This window comes from Elephas maximus, chromosome 5, assembly GCF_024166365.1.
Source record: "Elephas maximus indicus isolate mEleMax1 chromosome 5, mEleMax1 primary haplotype, whole genome shotgun sequence".
Taxonomy (NCBI): domain Eukaryota; kingdom Metazoa; phylum Chordata; class Mammalia; order Proboscidea; family Elephantidae; genus Elephas; species Elephas maximus.
The window spans coordinates 67,385,530-67,400,710 of NC_064823.1; the positions used below are offsets into that span (position 1 = coordinate 67,385,530).

The window sequence follows — 15,181 nt, forward strand, 5'->3', positions numbered from 1 at the left end:
AACGATATGGTGCTTCTTAAAAAGCTAGAAATGGAAATATCATAAAATCCAGCAACCCCACTCCTAGTAATATATCCTAGAGAAATAAGAGCCATCACGTGAATAGATATATGCACACTCTCAGGGATTGAGATGTGTCCCCCCAAAATATGTGTATCAGTTTGGCTAGGCCATGATTCCCAATATTGTGTGATTGTCCACCATTTTGTCATCTGATGTGATTTTTCTATGGGTTGTAAATCTTATATCTATGATGTTGATGAGATAGGATTAGTGGCAGTTATGTTAATGAGGCAGGACTCAACCTACAAGATTGGATTGTGTCTTGAGCCAATCTCCTTTGAGAGATAAAAGAGAGAAGTGAGCAGAGAGACATGGGAACCTCATACCACCAAGAAAGCAACGTTGGGAGCAAAGTGCACCCTTTGGACCTGAGCTTACTGCACAGGAAACTCCTAGTGCAGGGGAAAATTGATGATGAAGACCTTCTTCCCCTGGAGCTCGCGCCCTGAATTTGGACTCCTAGCCTACTAGATTGTGAGAGAATAAAGCTCTGTTTGTTGAAGCCATCCACTTGTGGTATCTCTGTTATAGCAACACTAGATAACTAAGACACACACCCATGTTCACTGAAGCATTATTCACAATAGCAAAAAGATGGAAACAATCTAAGTGCCTGTTTTCAGATGGATGGATAAACAAATTATGGTACATCAACCCAGTGGAACACTATGCAAGGATAAAGAACAATAATGGATCTCACAACATGGATGAATCTGGAGGGCATTAGCTGAGTGAAATAAGTCAATCACAAAAGGACAAATACGAGACAGTTATTATAAAAGCTCAAGAAAAGGTTACACACAGAAAAGAAAAAATCTTTTGATAGTTATGAGAGAGGAGCCAGATGGGAAATCACTAGATAGTACACAAGTGTTAACTTTGTGAAGGGAAAGACAATGTAAGGGTAGTTAGCACAACCTGAAACCAAAAATAACTCATTGCTGTCAAGTCAATTCTGACTCAGAGCGACCCTATAGGACAGAGTAGAACTGCCCCACGCGATTATCAGGGGGTGCCCGGTAGAATCGAACTGACGATCTTTTGGATAGCAGCTGTAGTGCTTAACCACTATACCACCCTGGCCAAGGCAAAATCATAGAAGCTTCCCAGACACATCTAAACAACTTGAGGGACCAAGTTACTGGGGCTGAGGACTGGGAACCATGGTCTGGGAGGATATCTAGTTCAATTGGCATAATGTAGTCTATAAAGAAATTGTTCTACATCTGACTGTGGTATCGTCTGGGTTCTAAAAAGCTTGTGAGCAGCCATCTACGGTACATTTATTGGTTCCAACCCGAAAGGAGCAAAGGAGAATGAAGAAAACCAAAGACACAAGGAAAATTCAAATTCACGGAAAAAAGACCAGACAGCGATTTGACAGAGGCTGCAGGAATCCCCAAGACTATGGCCCCTGGACACCCTGCTAACTCAGAACTGAAGCCACTCCCACAGTTCACCTTTCAGCCAAAAATTAGACAGGCCTATAAAACAAACAATAACACACACGGAGAACGTGCTTCTTAGTTCAACCAAGTATACAAGACCAAATGGGCAACACCTGCCCCAAAGCAAAGACTAGAAGGCAGGAAGGGACAGAAAAGCTGGATTAATGAACATGGGGAACCTGAGCTGAAAGGGGGAAAATGCTGACACATTGTAGGGACTTCAACCAATGTCACTAACCAATTTGTGTATAAATATTTGAAAGAGAAACTAATTTTCTCTGTAAACTTTCAGCTAAAACAGAATTAAAAAAAAAATTGACTTCACAGAAGGACCAGACTTAGCAGTCTGATGAAGTGGAAGAACCCCTGAGACTATTGCCCTAAGACAGCCTTGTGACCTAGAACTACAGCCATTCCCGGAGACCAAAATTAGACAAGACCATAAGATAAACAATAATACCTGAGTAGAACATACTCCTTAGAACAATCAATTATAAAGATTAAAAGGGTAATATCTGCCCAAAAGCAAAGATGAAAAGGCAGGAAGTCATAGAAAATCAGGATGAAAGGAAACGGGGAACCCGGGGCAGAAACTAGGAGAGTGCTGACACATTGTGGGGAATGAAACCAAGGTCATGGAACACTTTATGTAAAACTATCGAATAGAAACTAACTTCATCTAATGCACAATGGAAAACAAAGACAAAAACAGGGAAAAGCAAAAGGGCAAGACAAGAAAATAAAGAAGCTGGTTTCCAAAAGCTTCAGTTTTCAATGAAATTGGATATTTTGATTATTACTTGAAGCAGCATTTTTAAGTTTTCCAATACAAAAGAATTATTCATTATCTAAGGGTGGTTAAAAAAGCTGAGAGACCTATCCAAGCTTTCATGTAAGGACTGGGAGGTAATACATTCATTGAGCAAATTATTGGGGAGTGATGAGAAATAATTGATTTGCGGTTGTATTTAGGATTTTATCAGCTTTTATATCAGCTTTGTGACAATTAGAAAAGGATATCCACTGTAGGTGGAAGTGTAACTAAATTCTTTGGGTTCTTGTTTTGTCCTATTAGCTGGTTGAAATAAAAGGATGCTAACTGCAAGGGAAACAGAAAGTGGCAATTTATTGACCGTGCAGACAAGGAGAAAAGTGGGGCCTCAGGGCCAAAGGACCACGCAGTCCCCACCTGAGGGGATCGGAGAACTTTTATGTCCTTGAGTTCCCAGGGGGCAGGGATTGGTGCCTAAAACCCTACACCCCGAGCCCCCGCCCGCCATGCCCAAATTTGGAGATCTGGGTGCTGAGTCATGCTGAGTCACTCTTCATAGGAAGTCCAAGTGGTAGGACCTCTTGCTTTGCAAAGGGCCTTGGGTGGTGCTGTGTGTCAGAGAATATCTTCTTTTTAGGGATGCTCAGGTCTGGGGTCAGGTAAGGACATGATTCTTCAGATCTGCACGTGCACCAAGATCCTGGCCCACACATGTGCAAAGATCAGGCACCAAATACAAACTGTAGTTAGAGACCAAGGGCCACAAAGGTGGCGGGCTTGGAGCAAACTGCGGTTAGAGACTGCGGCTTGCGAGGACAGTGAATGAAGAGGAGAAAGCCTTGGCGAAGCAGGGTTTCAGAAACAGCCCCCAGATACCCACGCGGCTGGAGAAGTGCTAGCTGAATATCCATCCCTACTTGGCCCCATCCCCTTGACAAGGATCAGCCAATTGATCCTGCAAGCCCTAGATTATTCTTTGCTAAGTCCGAAAGCTTCATTAAAATGATCATATTTTATTACTTGCTGAACAACTGTGGGAAACCAAGTAAGACAAGCAACTCACACCACCAAACTCTCATTACATTCGAGATATAAGATTTATTCACAAAAACAAAAGTAATCACAACAAAATATACACTGAATTAAAGAAAAGATTATAGTGACAAAAAATTTAATACTGTCTTTTATAAGTGCGTACAAGTGTTTTGTTTGCTTCTACATAAAATTCTGTTCATAAAAGGATAACATTAAAATGCAGTGACGGTTTCTTACCGGGAAAGCACACAGGCCAAGCCCTGCATAAGCCATAAACTAATGATCAAAAACATTTATCTATTTCCAGATCCACGTACACATACATTCACGCATTAAGCTGAGAAATAAACATTTCATACTTTCTCCCACCCCTCTACTGTTTTTTTTCTCTAATTTACTAAAAGCAAAGTAAGAAATTGTATTTTTTTTGTCTCCTTTTAATTGACCTCAGAAAATTAACTCTCTAATTCATGAGAAATGCGAAATTTCAGGTGTTTATCTTGTTCCTCACTCTCAGGGTCTGGGCGGTGCTTGTCTTCGTGGCTGTGAAATTCATGACTGACTTTGGAATTTTCCTGACTATCAATCATATCGGAATGCTCACTGCTCACATCATTTGCCTTCAGCTTATACTCTTTGGACTGCTCTTGGCTATGGGTTTCCACACTGTGATCATCCAGCTGACTGGTTTCATGACTGTCCTGTTGATGGCTGTCCCAATCAGAAGCCCTCTTCAGGCTCTTGACGACACGGATGGCCTTGTGTGCATCATCCAACTCCTTGCTTTCCATACGCGAGGTGAAGTCTTCCTCTGTGGCATCAGGAAACTGAATCACAGCACAAAGGCAACAGAATTAAATGAACAGCCAGGGATAGGAACATTGTAATTCTGTTCTGCTCCCTAACTTTCAGGCTAATTTATACAGAAAACAAACAAAATGAAAAACTAGTATGATACTTTGTAATTTACCACATCCTTCCAGATACACCACATACTTCCTTTAGTTTATACGCATCAATGGTACATCAATATTTTACCTTGTTTTACATAAAGGGAAAGTGGAAGTTACAAAGTCAAGCGAAAAGTAAACAGCAAGGCTACATGTCAAATCCAGTTCCTTGGACTATAGATTCAGTGTAATTTACAGCTCTACAATTTCTCTTGCTTATTTAGCTTTAAAACATGATCATTATATTTTGAAAATAACTGCTATTTTCGTAAGTTGTTAATTTAATTAAAAAAAAATGAGTGGAATAAAAGTCTCAGAGCTAGAACTTGAAAAAATAGAAAGGTGCTTGAAAGAGAAAATTAAAGAGAAATTACTTGGGCTTAAACAGAAAGGAAGCCCTGGTAGCATAGTTACAGCTGTTAACCAAGAGGTCAGCAGTTCGAATCCACCAGGTCACTCCTTGGAGACTCTATGGGGCAGTTAGTTCTACTCTGTCCTACAGGGTTGCTATGATTTGGAATCAACTCTACAGCAATGGGTTTTGAAACATAAAAAACACCAAGTGGAAAAAGGTTTTGTATTTAATGGTAATAAAATAGGTTACTAATAAATGCTGGCTTGCTTGGTGAATGAATGAATGGATGAATATGCAGGTTCTGGTTTACCAGAAGTGAGCTCAATCATGAGTATCCAATATATCCGTTAAGGGATTTACCTGGATTACAGATTTGTGGCTCTTCTTAGATTTTGAGCTCAGCCGATAAACCACATTATCACCTCGGCCATCGTAAGTGTCTACTGTGGGCACAGCTGGAGTGAACACTGGGGTTCCTGGATCATCAGTGGGAAAACCAGTGACCAGTTCATCAGATTCGTCAGAATGGTGAGACTCGTCGGAATGGTACGGGTCATCGGTATGATCATCATCATCCAAATCGTCTGAGTCAACAGAGTCCTGACTATCCACGTGGTCTCCATCGTCTTCATCATCCACGTTGTCCGTCTGGTCGTGGCTTTCATTGGACTTACTTGGGAGGGTCTAAAAATTCCAGATGGCCACAAAAATTAGTATATGGCTTTTTATTTTCCCTCAGCCTTTACAGCACATACTATTTTCCTTTTATTTAGTTGAAGAATCTCTGCATTTGTAATACACTTCATGGCTTTTAGGAGCTAACGCGAGCATAGTCCAATTTCTCCTTGAACATCTCTGGCAAGGATCAATGGAATAATATTCTCAGCTATTTTCCTTGCTTTCTCATAAAAAATTATTTTGATAAAGATTTTCAAGCCAAAGAAGTGGATGTAACATTCATATTGATAATGTTGTTTTTCCTTGTATATTATTTAATTTATTAAATTCAATGAAGTAATAGATACAGACACATAATTGTGAGGTTGATTTTTCTACTTAAAATAGTGGGAGTTCACTGGAAATTAGAGCATGCGTATTTGAATATTATGTGCCCAAACCCAAAACCACCTTCCTGTTAGCATGGATAATCAAAAACGGATTCTCTTATACATGTTCGGATAAACTGCAGCTCAAAGTTCTTAATTGAATTAACCAGTTAATTAGTTAGATGCTTATCAGATATCAGGTAAGACAGTTCAAAATACCTTAAATAAAATAACAGATGTTCGTAAACACTCCCTACTACACTAAACATACATGAAAAAACCTGGTATTTCTGACTCTTAGTAAATACATGTTTTTTTAAAAAAATTTCTAAGCAAGTTTTAGAATGGCAATTTACTAAAGAATTTGCTAATGGAATTTCATCAGAAGAAAACCCAGGCAATGCCATTAGAAGAAAGAATGGCTTCTTTCTTCTCTCCAAGATGTGATAGGCTCCCTACTGAAAGGGAGAACTTACCTCTTGTTTAAGCTTGTCATTTTCTTCAGAGGACACGGCATTCTGCACAGGAAGGAAGGGTACATTATTAGGGTACATTGTACATGTCCAATTCTTTGATTCAAAAGTTGGCCTTTCCTTTTCAGCTTAGATCTGATCTTTAGCCTGATTGGTGAATGGCTTACAGTGGGAAGAAGCCAACATGGAGGATCAATTGGTGTCCTAAGCACACCTTTAACAACAGGTAAGAGGGGAAAAGATGGACCCATTAAACCAGTGCAAATGGTTGGCTTGGTAGCTACTTTTTTTTTTTTCTTTTACATTTTTTAAAAAATATTGAGAAAAGTTTAAAAATACCTGTGGTGCTAGAAGAATCTGCTTGTAAGATACGTCAGGCTTTAGCCATGTGGCCACAGTATCTGGGTGTTTGCTGTGAAGCTACAGAAAAAGATGTATTTGTCATTACAGACAAAAGACACACAAGGATCTCTAAGTGATAAACTGTAAAAATAACTATACCACTCTTGGATGGAGGAGCATAATATGAATGCATATAGTCAACCAGGGTCTTCGGGACCTTTCGTTCAATTTATTTTTTCTTGTAGGTTATTTAACATAGCATTTACTAGGGTCCATGCAACTTTTCCAAATGCTTTCTGCCTATTGATTAATCCTCTCAACCCTCTATGAGATAAAAAAAATAGGTATCATTATTTACCCACATTTCACACATCAGGAAACTCAGCCACAATGAGGTTACGTGGTGGTAAGTGGCAGAGCCAGGACTCAAACCCAGCAAACTAGCTCTTAGCACTGATCTTCTTAACATTATGCTTTCCTGTTCCATGCTTACTAGCTGAATTTTCCTCTCAGATAAACACATCTAAAGCAGAGGTGCCCTGCATTAGTGTTAATCTTCACTGCTTCCTCCCCATGAAACAGGCAGAAATTCTCTAAGGCCCTGCTGTGTAATATGGTAGCCGCTAGCCGCACTTAAGGAGCCCTGGTGCTGCAATGGCTAAGCACTCAGCTGTTAACTGAAAGGTAGGTGGTCCAAAACCACCAGTGGCTTCACAGGAGAAAAGACCTGGCAATCTGCTTCTGTAAAAACTACGGCCTAGGAAATCCTATGGGACCATTCTACGCTGTCATATAGGGCCACTGGGAGTCGGAATTGACCTGACAGCATACAACAATGTCAATAATAGTCCCATATGGATGTCTAAATTTAAACTGATTAAAATTAAATAAAGCCAAAAATTCAGTCCTCAGTTGCACTAGCCACATTTTGAGTGCTCAATAACCACTCTGGGGTACATCCCTATAGTCTTTTCCACTATTCCTACTAACTCTAAATTTCTGGAATTCTAAAAGTTGGAGTCTTGAACTCATTCACTAATACCCTGAGTATCATCTAAGGACATAAACTGTCACTGCTTCATGTGCCTTTTTAGGCTGCACCCTTGCCAGATTTTATTCTATTAAAAAGGCACTGATTCTTGCCTCAAATAGTGTCATCTCCATTTTCTCTGAAATGTTGCTTTTTCAGGTTTATTCTTGTGATTCAACATCTGTGTTCTCAAATCAATTGGAAAACAGACATACCTACACACACCCATGCACATGCATATACAGAGATGTGCACACACACTGCAATACCTCTTTTAATGTCCTCATTAAGCAATCTAATTGCACTGACACCAGGCAATTCTATATTGGCCTTTATTCTGTTCATCTGGAATTATACTCTGTGTGCCTTTTTGTCTAAGCATCTTGGGACAATGCCCATTTGTTGTTTGGCTGGCACAGTTTCACCTATTGTGGAGGGGTAGGTACATCTATGGTGCTGGTCCAATAATTATAATTATTATAATAGAGAGTTTGATTTGGTCCTGTGTTTGGTTAGGAAAATGTGATCTAAAATCAGCTGACAAGCACAATAGATACAAACAGCATAAATGGATTTCCTTTTCACAATAAGCCTCTTAGGAAGTATCTAAGGAGGTATTATGAGTATCATAGTCATACCACCAGTCCTGGCTAATATCTGAGGCAAATTTTAAACTTAACTCTCCACTAGATAAAACAAAGAATGGAATTTTCTACTTCTAGAACAGTATGCTGACTCATGGAAAAATAAATGTCACATGATTTCATAGAATTCATCTTATATAAGTGATAATGGCCCAGAGCATTAATTTCAATATTAAAAAAAATCTAGTTTGGTTTTAAGATAATATATTTACTAAAAACTATGCTGTGCTTGATACTGGTCTAGATTCATAGCCGGTAGCCAATAAATCCTTACAACTTAACAGACTTGATTTTGAAAATAATTAAAGCTGCAATAAGCATGGTTATAGTGCCTCTTGCAGTAGTTGTGTAAGTAATTTGAGTATATGGTAAACCTAAAAGATGCTTACCTGCTTTTCCTCAGAGCTGCCAGAATCAGCTTGGTATTTAACCTTTAAATAGAAAACACGAAGATTACAATGGGAATGTGTTCCTAGAACACAGAAGCACATAATTCATTTATTTTCAGGAATTTTCTTTAAGACTCAGCTGTACTCACTGGAAGGGCGTAGGCGATGCCTAAGAGGCAAAAGCAAATCACTGCAATTCTCATGGTAGTGGTTGTTCCTGCAAAACATTTTGTAAGGAATACTTGATATCCTCGTAGGTTAAAACATAATACCTATTTCTGCTACCACTTTACAACATAACCGCAAAAGGAGTTTACTTTCTGTAGAATGTTTTCTACTTCTTCGTGAAACTCATTCTTTTTTAACACTTTGGTCTTTTGAGTTAATATTTCTAATGCCACCTCTACTCTCTATCTCTCACTACTAGGCAAGGGAGGAGGAAATTTTACAAGTCTATATTTACTCAACTTTTAAATTTAGAGCTCCGGAGATTATACCCTTGCTACCTCATATCTCCACCTGTCTTAACCTAAAAACAGATCAGAGTCATCCAACTAATTTAATAAGCTAGTGCAGGGGCTATTTCACTTTTCAGAAAAGATAAACACAATTAGAGCGAGAGAAAATAAAACCATGTAAAAAAATTTGTTTTCTCCATTTACCCAGCATGCATTTCAAGCACGATTTTTAAATTATTAAGAAGGTGCTACTTAGGCGAATTGGACCTATCTTTTTTTTTTTTTTTTAAAGTGAGCTACTTCAGTAAGGTAGTCTAGAAATTTGAAATGAAAAAGAAAACCTTGAAAATAGTCAACAGCTTTTCTGTTGTGACAATGAATCAACAAAGTAGCAGAGAGGTATATGACGAAAGATTTAACAGCAAAATACAAATGTAAAACATTCAGGAAACGTTTTTTCCCCCGAAACTGAAATAGATTGAATTATCATTAAAAAAAAAAAAAAAATAGCATTAGCACTAAGCGTCCTTCTCCTTTTTAAATACCTCCACAATCATTTATCCATAATTCTAAAAGGTGCATAGAATTTTACCTTTTTTTCCAATTTGAAACAATGGTTTCAGGTCTTCGGGGAACCTAATGGAAGTATTTTTAAGTTTTATTTTCAACTGGCTTTTCAGAATGGCTGATCATCTTTCCTCCAAGAATTCTGCAGTGTATCTGACATGCTGACTGAAAAGACTAGAACAATTTAAGTCTGAGCTAACTTCCTTATAGTTAAATTATTTTTCTTATAACTTGGACTGCCCATGAAATTAAACAGAATGTCTAGCATAGCAATCAAGTAGCAAAGTGCAGACTCACCTTGGTTGGCGTCTGGCTGAGAAGGCTGCGACTGGCAGAAGATTCCAGTCAGAGACAGGATGTTGCCACTGCTGCACCGCCTGCCTCCTCCTGCTGCTGCTGACACCCGGGACCTCCCAGAATTTAAATACGGCTCCAGACACTCTCCACCAACGCAGGGAGGCGGAGCGATACATCATGAGGTTTGTGTCCAGCCCACCTGCTCCCACACTTCCCCTTTTGGTTTTGTGGTTAAAAAACAAACAAACATGCATACACACTCTAACTACTCTACAGTTATAACATTACGTATCTACAATATCATTAACTTGATTTTTCATTTATAGGCTTGGCGTTCAGCATCCTGGAAGAACTAGGAATCTCATTTTTAAGAAGCAGGTAAAAGCAACCAGTTCTTGTAAAGGTTGCATTTCTAGTTTCTGATTTTGAAGAAATGCACCAAATGAAGTAGAATGGATTTTCATTTCTTTCAGTTTAAATCACAGATTAAGGTCACATCTTCAAGCAAGTTTGCCTCCACGATTGTACTTCTTTCAGAGCTAGAAGGGTGTTGTTCAGGCACAGAGTTCAGAGAACGAACGTCCATCCTTTACTACTCAAGTTCAATTTTGTGATTTCAAATATGCAGCAGCTTGCCATTTAGATAAGTGGCATTAGTGACATTAAAATTCATGTTTATGGCCGTTAAATTGGATTTACAGTGACCTTTTTTTTTCAAGGACATAGGTTTTTGTTACACTATTGAAGCTGTTTGAATGGGTAGGAGGTGGTACATCTGGTAACTTGCTGTATAAAAAGGAAGAATGGTAATTTACTCTAGATGTTGCTGAAGTAAAGCATTTTAGGACTAACAGCAGGGCTACTGCTTAAAAGTGCTGCTTCAGAAGCCAGATGGTGATCTACTCCTGATTCGGTCCCACCCTGCCATCAATTCGCTGTGCACCCTGGGGCAAATCACTTAATCTACCTAGACCTGTGCCTCATCTGTAAAATGGAGGTACTATTAGCTAGCTCATAGCCTTTTTGAGAGGTTTAAATGGATTATTATATGTAAAACTAACAATGTCTGGCACATATTAAGCACTGCATAAGTGTTACCTATTAACTTTTTTAGTGGGGCAGGTAGTCGTGATTTTTAATGTCTTTCAGTGTAACGGATTGCTAGAATGAGAGTGGATATAAGGTCTTTAAGTTGTGTATACCAATGAGGTTAATTTGCACGCCTCTTTTTTTTTTTTTTTAAAGGAATTGATTAAATTTCTAAACTGTCTTTTTTCTAGTTTTTCTCCCCCAAAACTCATTGCCATTGAGTCGATTCCAACTCCTAGCAAGTCTGTAGGACAGAGTAGAACTTCACCATAGAGTTTCCAAGGAGCGGCTGGTGGATTCCAACTGTTGACATTTTGGTTAGCAGTGATAGCTGGCCGTAGCTCTTAACCACTGTGCCACCAGGGCTCCAGTTTTCCTGCCGGGATATATACATAATTGATTGCTAAATTTAAGAAATTAAGAAAACAAAAAGCTCTGTAATTAAAAAAAAAAACTTCACTGTGTATTAAAAAAGTGCTTGAACAAAAGAGAATTACAGATGGAGTTTGAATATTGGAGCAAAAATCCAGGATAGCAGAGCTCTGACTCCATTTTAGATATTTTGTATCCTTTTGAGAGAACCGCTTTATCTTCCTTTCCCAGCTGCGGAATGGGGATTGCACTATTCACTTCCCTCACACCTCCATTGTAAGAATTGTTTGTGAAGTGAGATTAAGGATAAATGATACTATTTATTATTAGTGCTAAAGTGTCAGCTGCTATCTGCCAAATATTGCTCGAAATATAAATCTAGATTTCAATAATTTCTTGGAACAATAGTAGGATAACTAATCCATATGAACATTTGATGCAGGAAATGTCTCTTTTAAATTGGATACATTCCAAATGAAAGACATTCTTGCTTATTGTTGATTTGTAGGTTATAAGTACACATTTTAATAATTAAGATTATATTCGTCTTATAAAATATACAGCGCACAGGGTATAATGTTACCAAATAGACTTCTCATTTCTGCTTTTAAAGCTTTTTTTTCCCTTAAACACATCACCCACAGAAATTCGTCATGTTGTCAGCATAGTGGGGGGAAGTTCAAAAATTCTAAAAACAACTAAATGTCCACAGGATTGACAATAGTTTACTCTGTGCCCACGGGAATGATTCAATATGAATTTAGGAAGTTATGGAATAGATTTCTCCGGAGACCAGCCATCTTGAGATGAACCCTATGACCTCTCACAGGACTCTTGTGGTTTTATCTCCAAAGTGCCACACGATGGCAGTATTTCTGAAAAGGATTTCAGGCCCCAGTAGGGTTCCATGAGGTTTCTTATTCTGGCAGGAGAGAATATCCACGTGCTTAATGACAGAATTTTGGGAGGAAGTCCTGATGGTCTACTCCAGAAAAATCAGCCACCGAAAACCCTATGGAGCACAGTTCTGCTCCGACACACATGGAGTCGTGCGTTGGAATTGACTCGATGGCAATTTTTTTTTTTAAAAGACAGAACTATGAAACAGCTGTTGGAACCATCCCTTTCCTGGAATGTCAGGTGAAGAAATATTTCTCAGCAGTAACCCACTCTGCAAGAACAGTGAATACAGAGACCAAGCAAACCAAAGCATACCTGTTCTGCTCTGGTGGCTTGATCAGTAATCCCAGGTGGACGCAAATATCTCCTCGCCCACTTTCCACACTTACTGAAAAGGATACTGAGGTCTCACCCACAGTAAAGCCTTTTGGACTCATGTTTAAAGAATGTGTCTGGGATTCTTCAGAGTTGAAAAGATAAAGTGATTTGTAATGGGGAGGAAGTTCTGTAAAGTGGGTGGTTGGGTAGTGATAATGGATAGTTACCTCATTCTGACTTTGGAGGAGCCTCCTACTTCATGCTTTTTGTAACCAAGCATGCTGCTGACATTTATTTTTCCTGGGTAGGATTTTTGGACAGTCAGAATTAAAAAAAAAAAAAAAAAAATTAGCATGTTTAAATCAGAGAAGCTGGCTCTGTAGTTTTTCCACACTATTTTCATTGTTGATTAGGCTAATAATTGTTGTTAGAATCAAGAGGTCAAAATGCTCAAATTCCCTGTATACCTTGTGTAATGTGGAAAGAAAAAAGTTTAGATATTAAACTGGATTGTAAAGAGTGGTTTGTGATCCTAAAATGTAGACACTACCCTGCTGATGTAGTGGTTAAGTGCTACGGCTGCTAACCAAAAGGTCGGCAGTTTGAATTCACCAGGCACCCCTTGAAAACTCTATGGGGCTGTTCTACTCTGTCCTATGAGTTGAAATTGACTTGATGGCAACAGTTTTTTTTTTTTAAATAAAGGGACATATGGAAACATATAAAGAACATTATTTTTTTCCTGAATTACATGAAAATTTCCATATTAATTGGAAAATTTAAATGTCTGGATGTCCCTGTGTTGGTGGACAACTTTATGATAATGATTTCTGATTTGTTTGGATATCTCTAATTGTACTTACTCAGTAAGGGGTAATGAACTATTTCAATTTTTTTTTAACCCTGCAGATAATTATTTTTCATCCTGAATGTCAAAGTTCATACATGACTGTTATCTTGGTGGTGTTAGTAATGTATCATAGAGAAGTTGAGAATTAGAACCAATTATAAGCCCAGCACAAGGTTCATCATTCATAACCAACAGTTGTTGTTAAATTGAATCCGACTTCTGGTGATCCCATGTATGTCAAAGTAGAGTAGGCTCTATAGGGTTTTCAAGGCAGTAACCTTTCAGAAGTAGATTGCCAGGTCTTTCTTCCAAGATCCTTCTGGGTGGACTCAAACCACCCATCTTTGGGTTAGCAGCCAGGTGTGTTAACAGCAGTTAATACCTATTGTTAACACATTTGAAAAGCAGCCTTACTATTGGTAAGCATTAGTTTCACTTAAAACAAATGTAAAAAAGTGTAACTTTAGACTCAGAATTGTAATAGAGCAAATAAGCACTCAATAAATTATTGGTCATTAAGCTCTCAACTTTCCATTTACAACAACTAATTTTGAGCATATAGTTTTTGCTTATGAAGACGATGCATAGACTTGATGCTTTGATCCATAGTATATATCTCAAAGGAAACCCTGGTGGCATACTGGTTAAGTGCTACAGCTGCTAACCAAAGGGTCAGCAGTGTGAATCTGCCAGACGCTCCTTGGAAACTCTATGGGGCAGTTCTACTCTGTCCTACAGGGTTGCTATGAGTCAGAATGGACTCGACGGCACTGGGTTTGGTTTTTGGTTTATATATCTCAAAGGAAATTCTACTTAAGAAAACAATCATAAGGCTTGAGTAAGAAGAACATAAACAATGGGAAAGTTGGACATGGGAGCCATCATTCCTTGAGTTCATTTATTGAGCTCATATTTTTCATAGATGAAATTTTCACCAAAGATGCAAGATTGTGTAGTTGATGGTGGTGATTGATGAGATGAATAAATTGAGCAATTGTGTGTTTTTTTTTTTTTTTTTGCTTTCAAAGAGTGCTTTCAGAGTGAAATAGAGAGTGAACATAGGACAAAATCGTTGATGGTAGTTGGATCTATGTTCCGAAAATGAAATTTGAGTTTGAAAGTGTTCATTTCAATTAAGCATTAAGTACAAGTTAATTTATAATGATTCTTACAGTGCCACATGGGCAGTCAACCATGCCTTCATGATGGAATCCCAATAAATCTCTGTAGAGGGAGCTTCCCTGGTTGGTGATACTATGTGCATATTGTGCACATGGCTACCAGAAAAAGTAGTGCTGTCCATAACTCTACTGGGACAGGCCATCTGGACGCGCCTCAGTTGGAACTTTCCTGGACTCTGCCCAGGTGTCTCTTCCCTTGGCTGATTTTAATCTGTGTGCTTTCACCGTAATAAACCATAACCATGAGTATAACAACTTTCAGTGAGTTCTGTGAATTTTTATAATGAATTATCAAACCTGAGGGTGGTGTTGGGGACCCCAAAACTTGCAACTGGTATCAGAAGTGAAGGTGTTCTTGTGGACAGCCCCCTAACTTTGCAGCATATAGTTCTTCTGTAAGTTGAGCCATTTATGATGATTATTTTCAGTTGTCTTCATAAAGCCCCAAATTAAATATCTCCTCTATATCCTATTAGAGGTAACTATTAGGCAGAGTAAAGAGCCCTGGTAGTGCAGTGGTTAAAGTGCTTGACTGCTAACTGAAAGTTCAGAGGTTCGAAACCCTCAGCAGCTCCATGAGAGAAAGATGTGGCAGTCTGCTT

At 38.6% G+C, this 15,181-nt stretch overlaps 1 protein-coding gene across 1 annotated transcript; it reads right to left on the reverse strand.

The window, feature by feature from the left end:
• Positions 1-3,370: 3,370 nt before the first annotated feature.
• SPP1 (secreted phosphoprotein 1) lies at positions 3,371-9,971 on the reverse strand. Its single transcript, XM_049885759.1, has 7 exons — positions 9,870-9,971; positions 8,697-8,764; positions 8,548-8,589; positions 6,482-6,562; positions 6,146-6,187; positions 4,984-5,307; positions 3,371-4,145 (listed from the first exon to the last, which is right to left on the reverse strand). The coding sequence occupies exons 2-7, from the start codon at positions 8,748-8,750 to the stop codon at positions 3,774-3,776; spliced, it is 915 nt and encodes a 304-aa protein (XP_049741716.1). The 5' UTR covers positions 8,751-8,764; positions 9,870-9,971; the 3' UTR covers positions 3,371-3,773.
• Between the last annotated feature and the right edge of the window lie 5,210 nt (positions 9,972-15,181).